The sequence below is a fragment of the Stigmatopora nigra genome, chromosome 12 (genome assembly GCF_051989575.1).
Source record: "Stigmatopora nigra isolate UIUO_SnigA chromosome 12, RoL_Snig_1.1, whole genome shotgun sequence".
Lineage (NCBI taxonomy): Eukaryota > Metazoa > Chordata > Actinopteri > Syngnathiformes > Syngnathidae > Stigmatopora > Stigmatopora nigra.
The window spans coordinates 6,935,842-6,948,702 of NC_135519.1; the positions used below are offsets into that span (position 1 = coordinate 6,935,842).

General features: G+C 37.3%; 2 protein-coding genes across 7 annotated transcripts; one reads left to right on the forward strand and one right to left on the reverse strand.

Annotated features, from left to right (window-relative positions):
* Positions 1–3,959: 3,959 nt before the first annotated feature.
* On the reverse strand, positions 3,960–10,573 carry LOC144205543 (uncharacterized). 5 transcript variants are annotated; one of them, XM_077729965.1, is made up of 11 exons: positions 10,387–10,573; positions 8,544–8,602; positions 7,668–7,697; positions 7,405–7,544; positions 6,776–7,322; positions 6,176–6,455; positions 5,892–6,098; positions 5,599–5,666; positions 5,160–5,256; positions 4,944–5,068; positions 3,960–4,646 (listed from the first exon to the last, which is right to left on the reverse strand). In XM_077729965.1, exons 3-11 carry the CDS (start codon positions 7,668–7,670, stop codon positions 4,128–4,130), a joined length of 1,986 nt encoding a protein of 661 aa, XP_077586091.1. In that variant the 5' UTR covers positions 7,671–7,697; positions 8,544–8,602; positions 10,387–10,573; the 3' UTR covers positions 3,960–4,127. The 5 variants fall into 5 exon arrangements, with proteins under 5 accessions (XP_077586091.1, XP_077586090.1, XP_077586089.1 ...); XM_077729964.1 differs by lacking the exon at positions 10,387–10,573 and having other exon boundaries at positions 6,176–6,416; positions 8,544–8,915; XM_077729963.1 differs by lacking the exon at positions 10,387–10,573 and having other exon boundaries at positions 6,176–6,419; positions 8,544–8,915.
* fam98a (family with sequence similarity 98 member A) lies at positions 8,197–12,577 on the forward strand. Of its 2 annotated transcripts, XM_077729966.1 has the most exons (9): positions 8,398–8,878; positions 9,221–9,397; positions 9,846–9,994; positions 10,175–10,309; positions 10,392–10,573; positions 10,715–10,795; positions 10,882–10,998; positions 11,082–11,249; positions 11,505–12,577. In XM_077729966.1, the coding sequence occupies exons 2-9, from the start codon at positions 9,360–9,362 to the stop codon at positions 12,108–12,110; spliced, it is 1,476 nt and encodes a 491-aa protein (XP_077586092.1). In that variant the 5' UTR covers positions 8,398–8,878; positions 9,221–9,359; the 3' UTR covers positions 12,111–12,577. The 2 variants fall into 2 exon arrangements, with proteins under 2 accessions (XP_077586093.1, XP_077586092.1); XM_077729967.1 differs by lacking the exons at positions 8,398–8,878; positions 9,221–9,397 and adding an exon at positions 8,197–8,307.
* Positions 12,578–12,861: the final 284 nt, after the last annotated feature.

The following is a 12,861-nucleotide window of genomic DNA, read 5'->3' on the forward strand; positions in this document are numbered from 1 at the left end:
TATTCCCTCTATCTTCCTTACTCTCACACTAAAACAAGCAGTGTGTCCTTCCACTTATCATGTTGGAATGCATAACAAACCCAAATGCAGAAGCGTCTTAATTAATGGAGAATGTAAATGAATTGAAAAAGATGTTCCCAAACAAGTCAAAGTGGCAAACAGTCCAAAAAAATGGCAAATTATTTTTATGAGCATAGGGCATTAGAAACAGCTCGGCCTGTAAAATAATAATAATAATAATAATAATAATACATAAAAATAGAAAATATATATGCTCCTTGAACCCTCAAAGTGGTCTTTACAAAATGATTTCTCAAATTATTCAGGCTACCCTCATGTTTACTTTCTTTCCAAGGACGCCTTGCTTGCTGTAATGTGCCATTGTACAATTTAACTTGTATGGTACTGTATAGAAATTATGCAAGTTGTCGTCATTGTTATATCTTTTGATTCATTTCTATATTTAAAACATAGTTATTGAGTCCGATAAAAGGTACTCAGTTTTATTAGCAACAAGACAACCCCAGTGTGAGAGACATCTACTAGCTCCCAATAGGTCATGTAGTTAATTATTAACTACCAAGTTAATTTTTTTTTTATTCAACCACTAGTAGGTGAAGAACATGAACCCGGAAATATTTTTCTTTTAAAAGGAATGACGTCATTTTCCCTGTTATTTACAAAGTCATGCTATGTACAACGAAATAAAACAAGGACTAATGCGCAAAAAAATCCATGTTATATATTTCTTTCATTATATTTTAAGATAAATCAATACTTATACGTTTATATGAGAGTTTTGATTGTATGAAGCATCAAAATTCATCCACATTTAAATAATGTTAAGTAGAAAATCAGGTCAAAAGTGTTCAACTGTTTCTCAAGTCATCTCTCAATCTTTGCTGTTTTTGTCTGAAGGTCAAATTTGAAGATTACTAGCTATTGTGTATTTCCATGGCAACACGTACGAAAACCTACAAAGATAGTGCTTTTGGTTTATTGTACTATATAATAGTATACTATATTATATAAATGACTACTTAATCCATTTTTCTTTAAAGCAGTAGCATATTTCCACACACTATTGGTTGGACGATTCTGATGCGGGAAGAAGTCCATTAGCAGAACAGAAAGTAGACACTCATTACATCCCTCTCCCATTGCTGGTGGACACGAGGAGGAGTGTTATTTATCTCTCTATGTCTTAGGCTGACGACAAGCATAAAAGTGCTACCATCAACCAGTAAGACTGAACTTCCTGTTAAAAGCCCATTATCAGGCAGCTCATAAGCTTTTAGTTCCCACACAATCTTTAGAGTAGCATTGCCTTTCAGACTATAGAACTAACTTCCCGACTTCAGGAAAGTTTTACATACACTTATAGTGCATTAAAGTTTTTGTTTGTTTGTATGGAGCCAATGGTATTCCCACGCCCCTCCTGCTTTTTGGCCAATGAGTATACAAGTACGACAATTCGAAATCCTGCTTATCTCATTTTTGGAGTTTACTCTGAAGGATAAACTGGCTCGCAGAACAGAAGTCTATTTAGAAAATGCAGGAGTTCATGCAGTCATGACTAACTGTGAGAAAAATACACATTTTAATGAGACCCATATTTCAATACCTAATTTTTTTTCAGTAAAAGTTTACTGCAGACTATGTTTGGACTTTCTCTTATTGGCAATGTAATAGTGTAAAGTATGACAAAATCAGTTCATGTGTGCTGAGATCTTTTTTAATAGATTTCTTTTTAATTTACACAGATTGTTGATAATTACTGTTTTTCCACATGCTTTTATGACTGAAATATTCACCTAATTAATTCAGGGTTGGGTTAAAAAAACCTATCCTTTTTGTGGAAAATCGACCAAATAAAACTAGCAAGTACTCTACTCTATATCCATATTTAAAGAAGCATGGACTAAAGTCAACATTCTAATGAAAAATGGTTCTACTTTTAAAAATGTGTCTTCTAATGCAGTATTCTTTCATATAGGAATGAATAGATTTGGCCAAAACATGAGGAATGTCACACCGTCTTAATCCAAGTGTCTTCTTATCAGTGTAAAGGTGAAAATTGCCTGAAGGTAAGGCCTGTCAGACTGAGAAGTATGCAGACCACACCCTGCACCTTAAACCCTTTTTGTCCCAGTAGTGTGTGTTTAGCTACTGCTCTTTTGTCTTTGCTCATGCAAAGTAGGTGTGTCTATATTTTGCAATTACATTCATTGATGTGTAAATAAAAGAGGCATCCACAACAACAAAGCACAGGACAGCCGACCGAACCAAGCTACTAAATTGAACGCAACTAAAGTCCCTTTCAAAAGCAACACAAACAACACATTGGTTTTAAACACTGTGCAAGTATGGTATAATAAAATCAGGTTCTGATTACGCACTACAACTCACAGGTGAACTCTGGCCCAAGCTGGCACTCTCTTCACAAACATCTAGCCAATAAGAAATGAAGAAGAAATGATACTTTACGTATTGCTCACTTGATATCGAGACATAAATTAGATACATGCGTATGAGTCATGCTTTCTTTGCAGAGCTGCATCTTGCTTTTGGATTTTTGCAAATAGCAATTGTTCATAGGTGGTTAGCACATCCGCCACAGAGTTCTCAGTTTGGCAACTTCCTTGAAAGAAAATGCACAAGAAGCTAAAAGGAAGATTTTTTTTTAAATAAAGAAAATAAATAGTAGTGCTTGTTAATGGTCATTTCTGTCTGTATCCTGCAATTATTCTTAAGGGAAACAAAAAACACTTGTTCTTTTTTAGTTGCTTTTTAAAGTCTTCAAGGCAAGCTTACTATAGTTTGTAGGAGAAATGACAGTGGGATCAAAATGAACGTCAATACAAAAGGGACCCTGCACTCTACAAACTCTCTGCAACACTCTTGGACAGGTTGTGACTTGCATTGTGACGGGAATGTTAGTCTGAATCATCAGATTTTCTACTATTGCACAACATCACCTTTAGTGATTGAATTCATATTTAACAAAAGGTTTTATTCTGCTTTAAATGTGGTTCATGCTGTTAGAGTTTTAGTGTAAAAAAATAAAACAAAACCTGCAACTTATATGTATTCTACAAGTCTGGTAATGACTGTAAACATTACAATGTCGCCACCTGCTGGTATATATTAGCTCATCACTCAGTACACTAAGCACTGGTTTTCAAGTCCTAAAAATGACGGAAGGTTTACTCATAAATTATTTGAACATCACATACGTCAACGATTTTTGAGTCATACATCACTCATTCTGGAATAAACGTACTAAACTCAAGATGCTGTGAACTTCTGAATAGTTTTTAAATACTTTTCAAAAACCTAGTGTTAGAGGCATTGCCAAAACTAATTATTTTTTATAAGTCATCTTGCTAATTAAAACCTTTCTTTATGTAAGCCGCTTTGAAAATAAACTCAAGACTTACCTGGCCATAGATGCGTGGAAATAGAAATCCAGTTCTTTTGGTCAGCATTTATTCTGTAATGGGAAGGGTAGGATGCAGAAGTGGTGGGATTTGACCAAAGGGGTGCAATGATGGCATCTATGAAAGAGAAGACAATTTTAAATTGACAATAAAGAATAGCAAAATGTGGTCAACGTGGGGAAAAGGAGAAGCATGTGTTTTTATAAAAGGACATTTGCAGGATAACAACACAACTTTAAAGATAACACAGTAAAACATGGTGAAATAACATAGCAGAAATGTTTAAGATATAAAGTTTCATATACCCTAAGGACATCTGAGCTAAGATGGCAAAGTTATTTATTCTTTTTCTCTGAAATTGCCTTATTAGAAATACTAGAGTAGCTAGAATCTAAATTGAAGAAGTTAATTTAGGAGAGAAAAACTATTAGTATAGCATTGATTAGTTTTCTAAAAATGTGTTTTCTTAAGTGTCAATTTTAGGAGAAGTCATTTTGAAATGAGTAGTCAATAAAAATAAAAAGTTTGTCCAATGATTTATTTCACGGTAGTTCAAAACCTACAACAAAACAGGTTGGAAAGTGTTGACGTAATTAAAAGTGAAGACAAAATTTACAATTTTGGTACATTATAGAATGCAACGTTGCAGTGGGACAATAAATTTGGTCTGAACATATAAAGACATGTTCACTTGGCATCTTTTTTCTTCTTCTTTTCCTTTTTCTCCCTTTTCTTTTCTTTTTTCTTCTCCTTTTTCTTTTTGCGTGACTTTCCATTGGAGGCCTTTTCTTTGCCGATGCTGCCTTCGTCACTACTTTGTTCCTCTTCATATTCCTTGCTATCTTTACGTTTTCCACTGAGTACTGCTTCCTCTTTTACTCTGGCATGAATTTTATCATCCAAAACTTGATTTCTCTCTTCCTTAACATTTGGAGGTTCAACAACTTGTGAAACAGTGATCAGCATAGTGTCCTTGAAAAAAGTACGCTCTTGCCCAGGCCTGTTAACACGATCAACCTCTTGTTTAATTCTATGATCCACTTCTTGTCTCCTAATGTAAGGATGTACTTGTTTCTTGTGGTCTCCTCTATCTAAATAACTGTGGCCGCCATGGTCTCTTTCCTCTAACAATGTGGGATGTTTGGTGGCGCTAGAGCAAGCCTGCCCTTTAATCTCTTCTTTATGTTTATCCACCAGTGCTTTCTGCTAAAGATGAAAAAAGAGACAATTATGTACACATATTAAACTCTTCAAATGGATTCCATTAAAGCGAACACATTTCTTTAGACTTTTAAAAAGTGCTATACATCATTTAAAAAAGGCAAAAGAAATACATTAATGTTGAAAAGCTTGTTTTTTGGAAAATTAGAGAAAAGTCACACATAGAACTATCATATGGTTAACAAAATATTATGTTGAGTTGTCTTTAATATAGTATTTTTTCAGGCTATGGTATATAAATCTCATATATTAAAAGTTACATGTATATTGCAAAGTACTTACATTGGCAATCTTGGCTTTTTGATGTGTGTGAATGGCTGCATGTTTTTCAGCAGAATTTAAATCTTCAATGAACTCCTCACATTTGTGGCAGTAAAATCCGATCACAGGTACAAGAAAACCTAACCCTGAAAAAAAGGACAACAGGGAAATAGTGAGTGCCTGAATCTATGGAATAATGTAACAATTTAGGTAATAATATCATTAAGAAAATACTACCTTCCTCTGTGAGAAGTTCCCCCACTTCTTTCATCAAAAGTTCTGTTTGAGCGATTTTTGCTTGTTTTATTTTTTTTCGTTCACTTTCATCATCCGACTACGGGATAGAAATGACAATTTAACCATCAAAACAAAATAAATAAAAAGAAAAATGTTATCAAGATTTAATAATTCAATATGCACCTTTTTAAATTATTTTTTAAAAATCATTCCATATTAATCTAATCCACAATGGACATTTGGACAATTAAACCAAATACGTTCTCTGTTGTCATTTAACTTTGTTTAAAGATGAAGTTCATATAAAGGAGTGAAAATCATAAAACTGTAAAAAGGTTTCCCCATTCATTAATTTTACAGGTGACAAATATATTTTGCAGCTTTTTGTTTCATGTTGAGACAGAAATATGTTTCAAACACTATCTGAGAAATACCTTACCTTGTATTTATCAGAGGAAGCCTGCGATGTACTAACTGCATCCTTTTTTTCCCGCTTCTCCTTGGTTGCTAAAAAAAATGGATTGTTGATGAACAAAAGCAATTAGAAAAACCATATCAGATAGCACCTTATGCTTGGCAAATGGTACTAAAAAAATATCAACAACCAAACCTTGATCATCAAATTGATGTTTTAACAATTTAACACTGTTCTTGTGTGCTGTACATGTAAACAAGGTAAATCATTAAATCCATGCAATAAATAAAACTTGAAATTAAATGGTCTATACTTACCTTTGATGAGAGATTGTAGAGATTCCAAAGCATGCCGCACATTAGGGGCCTTCGATGTTACCAAATCCACGTAAGCTGCTTTAGAACGAGGAGGTGAGTCAGGAGGAGCCTGTTGGCTTCTCTCGCTCTTATTTGATTTCCCCAAACTGTTCAAAATCTGCTTGATCTTCTCACACTCATTGTTTTCCACAGTAATAGAGAATTGACCTGAGGTTGAAGGGCCAGATATTAGTCTTATGATTATTTTGCTGCCTCCCCAAATCAGAGACCCCATATTTCTTTACACTTGGGTTTGATGGAGTCTCCAGTCCCGCGTGTTGTTGATGTTCCACCGGAGAGTTGTTCTTTTGAGACTTTTTCATCTCCATATAAGAAGAGTTCTTCATCGTCAAACTGATCAGCTTTTGAAAGCTCCGACTTTGAGGGCTGAAGCCAAGAGAAGTCACTGCCCACTCTATCATGAGGCAGGAGTATGTCATTTTCCAGAGTTTTTGAAGTCATCATTGTGTCTGAAGTGTCACGTTTCTGCTTGTTTGGGACACATTTTTTGATTTTGTTAGAGTCCTGGAGCGACAAAAGTTCATTATTTATTAACAATCAGAAAAATCTCATTTGATCATTTGTATATGCAGCATTTGTACATTTAAATACAGCTGCTAATTTATCCCATTCCTACACTAATAACTGATATAAAACTAATACCTGGAATCAAATTTCTCAGTTGAAACTACCTAACAGAAATTCAGTTAACCCATTCTAACCACCACGACAAATAAAGCAAATTGTACAAAACAAATCCCCTAAATAAAGTACCAACATCACAAAACACATAATAATTTAACATTAGAAATGTAACTATAAAATGTATGAATGAGACGACCTACCTCAATAGTGACCTCCCTGTCTCCTGTGTCTTGGTTCTTCAGGACCATCTTAAGTCCTTCTAATAAATGACTGCCCAGAAGAACAGTACTACCACAGTGTCTTTTTTCAACGTAGCTGAGGGTTTTTTCCTCGATATTTTCTTCGCCACAGCTACTGTCCGTACTGCTGCTGCTACTTTTCGAAGAGGACCGCCTCAGTCTGCTTTTGCTCCGTGTGGGTCTTTTCCTCGCTGGGCTTCGACTGCGTGCCCTACTTTTGCTTCTTGCTCGACTTTTTGCACGAACACGGCTTTTGCTCCTTCCTCGGCTTCGGCTTCGACTTCGCTTGCAGCTTTTGGTTCGAGATCTTCCGCGGCTAAGGTCAGGACTTTCGCTCTTACTTTTGCTCCTGGTCAAAGACTTCTGGAAAGCATAATCTGATTTGATAGCCTCTTTCAGGACACTGGCTGACTTTAAGGCATCTGCCAGGTTGTAGGCCATGTTGCCACGAAGATATTCTGGGAAAGGTTTATTTGGAGTGATACATTTCACAAACTCCTCTCCAGCACTGCCACAGTAAAAGAAAAGTTTTCGATTAACACATGGAATCAAGATTTTAGTTTTCAAATTTTGACATTACAACCTCTTACCTGTTGTCTGGTGTTTCATGTTGGACAGGCGTGGAATTCCACTGGGAGGCCGGAGGTTGTGATGGTGGTGCCTGAGAGGTAACCTGCTGACCTCCCACAGTCATCAATGTACTACGGTCAATGGAAAAGCTGCATTGGGGCTGAGGGTATTCAGAAATTAAGTTAGTAGTACTTTGCATGGCGTAATGGTGACAAAGTATGGCGTATAAAAAAAAATTGAACAGAAACAAAAAAGTGCCAATCTTACAAATCCATCAACTTACCATCTTTTGACATACAGTAGGAGTCTTCACCTGGCCATAAAAAACAAGGTAAAATATTACAAGATGTCAGTGACCAGATGTGCCATTGACTGAAATAAAATCACATTATTAAAAAAAAACATCATCCAGGATATATAGGCTACTTTACTGATGTAAAATGGTTTGAAATAATGTATCAATTGCAATTATTTAAATTGGGAGCTATATTTGCTCCTGATAAACCACCTCAAAATATCATTTTATATGCAGTAATACACATAACTGATGACATCCTGTGAAGTGTATTCCTACATTTTAATGACCATTTCTAAGCACAAAGCTTCACAAAAAAAAAAATCACACAGAGTGATGACTAAATGCACAAGATGCATCCTTTTTGCTTAAAAAGAATATTGACAATTTGAGCGAAATGGAGACTGTGGACTAAGGAGTTCTTTCTTGAAAAGTTACTTGTACAGTACATCTTCAAATGTGCTAATTACACGGAAGTAGGTCCTTTGATGATTTAAATAAACATAGGTAGGAGCTGATTTTATAATGATAAAGTAGCTTTGATTGCATTTTTGTTAACATATATACAATCCTTAAGCACTCCACGTGGTAGTTCTTAGCTTGGGAAAGTGGAACCAGCTTTTATATGGTACGATCCTTCTATATTCAAGTCAAAGTCCGCACATAGATTTCAATCCACATTTCATGTATGATTGCAGTTTCATTCAGAGTTTAGTCATGTAAAACGAATTTCTTTGAATAAGATGGCATGATAAAAAAAAGGACTAGAGTAGACACTTTCACAAGCATTGACACTTTGCGTTGGCTCCCATGTTATGCTAAACTAGGCTATGCTAAGATAGCGAGATCATTGTGTGTACGTACATTCGGAAAACTTGGTTCTGCAGGCTTTTGTAGAAATTGGTTTTCCGGAGGCGTTGATTCTGAAAAGGGTCCAGGAGGCAAATCTTTAGGAGACGGCGGTACATAAGGGGGTCGTACATTCAACGGTGTCTCGTGAAAGGACGATCCACGAAAAGATGGCCGATTTCGCGGATTTTGGTTGGATCGGAACATTATTGTATTTTGATCAAGTAGTGAGATAAAAGAATACTCGGTTCAAACGCCAAACATATTAAGTTTACAAGTCTATTAATTGCGCATTTGTGAAGGAGTTAAGCACAAGGAGGCAACAACAGACTCTTCTTCTACTTATAAATGTAAACGCAAATCACTGCATCGCTACCTACAGGATAGGAGGGTTTTTGTGTTTATTTGTAATAGTAGGTGGATTGTGTGATTTATACAGTAAATTATGCTAATTTCATTTCAAAATGACTGCAATTACTACAACCTGCTTTCATGTTAAAAACGATTCAAATTTTAAATGATTGAATGTGTTTTTCATAAATGACAATGATTTAAATGCTAATGTTGAAATTGAAGATGAAGGAATAGGAGTATTTGAATGTGGGTATTTGCAATATTGTTGGGACCTAATTATATTGTCTTTTCCAAACATTTGTACATTTTTAAGAGTATAAGAACATTTCATTCACTAGATGGCGGCCGTTCGTCCTTTCGTCATCTTGCTGACCCGCAATAATTCCGACGAAGAAGAACGCAAACGCTGTCATTCGCAACTGGGCCACATCAGTGCGTTTAATATTGAAATTTAGAGTGTACGCAATAATTATTACAATGGAAAATGATATTTTCGTCGCTCTTGAAGACTTGGGGTAAGTGAATTGAAAAAATAAGCAAATCATTTTATAATGTAATGTATAACGGGAATTGCCATTCTTAGCCATGCATGTGTCCATTTAGCACTGTGACGTGGTGGGCTGCAGCTAAACAGCTGACCCGGTGTTTCGGCTAAAGTCCATTTGACAGTCATCGTAAACTAGAGTTAATTCATGGTAGTTTTAACGTCGCAAACTTCTATTCGTGGAAGTCGACCATTACATCTATCACTCTTGTTTCTCGTCAAACGAAAGTGCTCTAAGTCAGTGTCTCTGCTCCACCTTTTCTTGGTTTAACCCCATCATCGCCGTCATTATAGTGTGCTGGGGTCAATATTAGTAAATTATGTCTTTGCTACGGCACTCTCAATTCGACTATGCACGATGTCATTAATTTAAAATAAAGGGTTTGAATTGATTATTAATGCCAAGCATGTGATTGAAGGTATCAAGGCCCACTGTTGGAAGACGGGGCTCTGGAGGCAGCTGTTAATGGTGGAGCCGCCTCACCAGAGTTTACAAAGCTCTGTGCTTGGATTGTGTCAGAGCTCAGACTTTACACCATATTGGAGGAGAATGTCCATGCCACAAGCTGTAAGATCTCACATGTTTCTCCCTTGCCACACTTGTGATTGCTTTTGTTTGAATCTTCACAATTCATGTAAAGCCAAATTAAATGACCCTCAATGTGGTTGAATATAAATCATACAGACAGTCCTGTACAAGTGGTTGTAAATGTATAAATACTGTTTTAATTTCTTGTTCCTTCTACAGGTCCAAGTGAAGCAGAGAGCTTTCAGCTGGAGATGAGTGGTTTGTTGTCAGAGGTCGCTTGCCCTTACGCTGTCCTCACAAGTGGGGATGTTAACCGAAGACTTCTCAACAAGAATGACTGTCTACTGCTGCTCTGTACGACTTTCCTATCATATTTCTCAATCTACACGAAATGATAAAATGATGAAATAATAACCAAATGCATTTTTTACCTTAGCTTTTCTGGTGTCTGAGCTGGAGGCTTCAAGGATGATCTTGATAAATACACCTCAGAAGAAGGCACAGGAGACTGGTAGCCCTCCCTTCCAAGAACTAAAGGGTATCTGCTTGGCACTTGGCATGTCCAAGCCTCCAGCCAACATTGCAATGTTCCAGTTCTTCAGTGGCATTGAGAAGAAGGTCTGTTGGTGAAAAAAAGAGTATGCATAGATTTATTAATTGCTAACTGATGGCTGTAAAGAAAAAAAATCACTTATTGGCCTCCTATCCAACTATACAAGGACTAAATGACACCATGTTTTTATGTGTCTTGTGTGATAGTTAAAAGAAGCCATGAGTCGAGTACCACCAAATCACATAGGAGATCCTTTGTTGAAGAAACCTTTTGGTCCTGTGCACATGGTAATTACACAAAAAATAGGGCTTGCTTTTTAAAAGGGAGGAATAGTGTATAGTAGAGGTGGTGTTAAACTTGTTTTCTTCGTCAGGAAAAAATTGAAGCCATCAATCAAGCACTTGTAAATGAGTATGAAGTGAGACGGAAGATGTTGTTGAAACGTCTGGATGTGACCGTACAGTCTTTTGGTTGGTCAGAAAGAGCAAAGGTATGCAATACCCTTGAAATGGAGCAAAATCAGACTATCATTTTCCTCATATGATAGCAAGATTTTTTTCTTTTCCATGACAGACGCAAGCTGGGAATTTGGCCAAAGTTTATCAGCCTCTACGTTCTGCTCTTGGTACCAAAAGCAAAATGTCAGTTGCACACCTCCTTGCAGCCCGACAGGATTTCTCCAAAATCACACGCACAAGCAGTGGCAAGTTGAGAGAAAAGACAGCTTGTGCCATTAATAAGGTGAGTTAGTTAAAAAAAATGAACCATTAGAAAGCGAATTGCCTTTTTTTCCTCAAGAAGTCTTTGGCACAAATTGTCATACTAATGTATGGAATTTAGGGGGGGGGGGAACAACATTTTTTAGGCAGTTTCCATTTTTCCCTCTGCTGCAAAAATATATTGAACGTTTTTGTGCACCATGTTGGGAGAAAATATCCAGAGTCATTGTTGGAAATGCAATTTCATGTTGTTATTTTTCTCCCCCCCCCCCCCCAGGTTTTAATGGGACGAGTGCCAGACAGAGGAGGTCGTCCCTGTGAAATTGAGCCTCCCCCTCCAGAAATGCCTTCGTGGCAAAAGCGGCAGGATGCCCCCCAGGGTGGTGGACACTATGGTGGCGGTGGGCACGGTGGTAGCAGGGGCAGCTATGATCATTATTCCCAAGGCAATCGGGGGGGTTACGAGAGGGGTGGAGGGGAACGGGGCAGCAGCAGGGGAGGAGGCAGAGGTGGAAGGGTGCAAGGAGGTTGGGGGGAAGGAGGTGGAGGAGGGAGGGGAGGATACAAGGGTCAGTATCACGATTCGGGGGCTCATCAGGGGGGAGGTGGCACGAGAGGGGCTTACAGAGGAGGCGGGAACCATCAAGGAGGCCCCCAGGAGTCCAGCCACCATTCAGGCTATAATGACAATTACCACCAGAATGGAAACTGGCACCAAGAGAGAGGCGGCAATAGAGGAGGCAGGGGAAGAGGAGGCCGAGGAGGTTGGGGAGGGAGAGGCCACAGTTTTAACCAAGGAGGGCAGTTTGAACAGTATTTTCAACATGGTGGCCAGAACTACAACCAAGCTGGCTTTAATTCAAGCCGCCACTACACTAGTTGAAGATAGTTGTGTGGGACATTGCAGTGCAGTCTACAGTCCATTCAACATCAAGTGGAGAAGGCCTTATCAAATCCTTGCATTTCAGCCTGTTTGAACAGACTACTCAACAGTGTACAACGTGTATACTTAAGTAATACTGTATGTTAATGTACACATGAATGTTTACAAGTGTACAGTATTGGTTTCCCTTCACAATGTGCATTTCAGTTCAACTTATTTTCTCAAGTTGCAAAAAAGAGCATTATGTGCAAATGTTTCATCTTGCATAAAGGGTTTTTAAAATCCCTTATCTTTTCAGGTTTGACATTTTCTTATGGCCAAGGATAATTTTTGTTCATAACAACAAATTGGTTTGTTAAAAAAAGGGTCTAATTTTGTTGCCGTTATGTTAAGCCTACAAATGTGGATACTGTATTTGACTGCATGGATGTGATGCGGAGCAATAAAGTTATTGAAACAAATGCAAATCATTTTGTTTACTGTCTAATTAACTATATGATTATGAATGGAAAACTTGATAACTGCATTTCTGTATTACAAATGAGTATTTCCTGGTTTTTAAGGGGGATAAGAGACCCTCCCATAGGAAATTGCATCCTTATTTTCATACTTTAGAGCCAGTTGCGTTATTTAATTCACACTTGCCTGTGTAATAAACATTATTTGTACTGCTGCCCCCCATGAGGGGCTGGGACTGAATAGTTCTCTTAGTTGACAATAACTGGAATCCAAGTCAGTATTAAAATAAGTG

Coding starts and splice junctions, on each gene's coding strand:
- fam98a (XM_077729966.1), top strand. CDS start 9,360: ATGGAAAATGATATTTTCGTCGCTCTTGAAGACTTGGG. Junction 9,398..9,845: donor GTCGCTCTTGAAGACTTGGG/GTAAGTGAATTG, acceptor ATGTGATTGAAG/GTATCAAGGCCCACTGTTGG. Junction 9,995..10,174: donor GAATGTCCATGCCACAAGCT/GTAAGATCTCAC, acceptor TTCCTTCTACAG/GTCCAAGTGAAGCAGAGAGC.
- LOC144205543 (XM_077729961.1), bottom strand. CDS start 8,735: ATGTTCCGATCCAACCAAAATCCGCGAAATCGGCCATCTTTTCGTGGA. Junction 7,545..7,667: donor CTACTGTATGTCAAAAGATG/GTAAGTTGATGG, acceptor GAATACCCTCAG/CCCCAATGCAGCTTTTCCAT. Junction 7,323..7,404: donor CATGAAACACCAGACAACAG/GTAAGAGGTTGT, acceptor TTACTGTGGCAG/TGCTGGAGAGGAGTTTGTGA.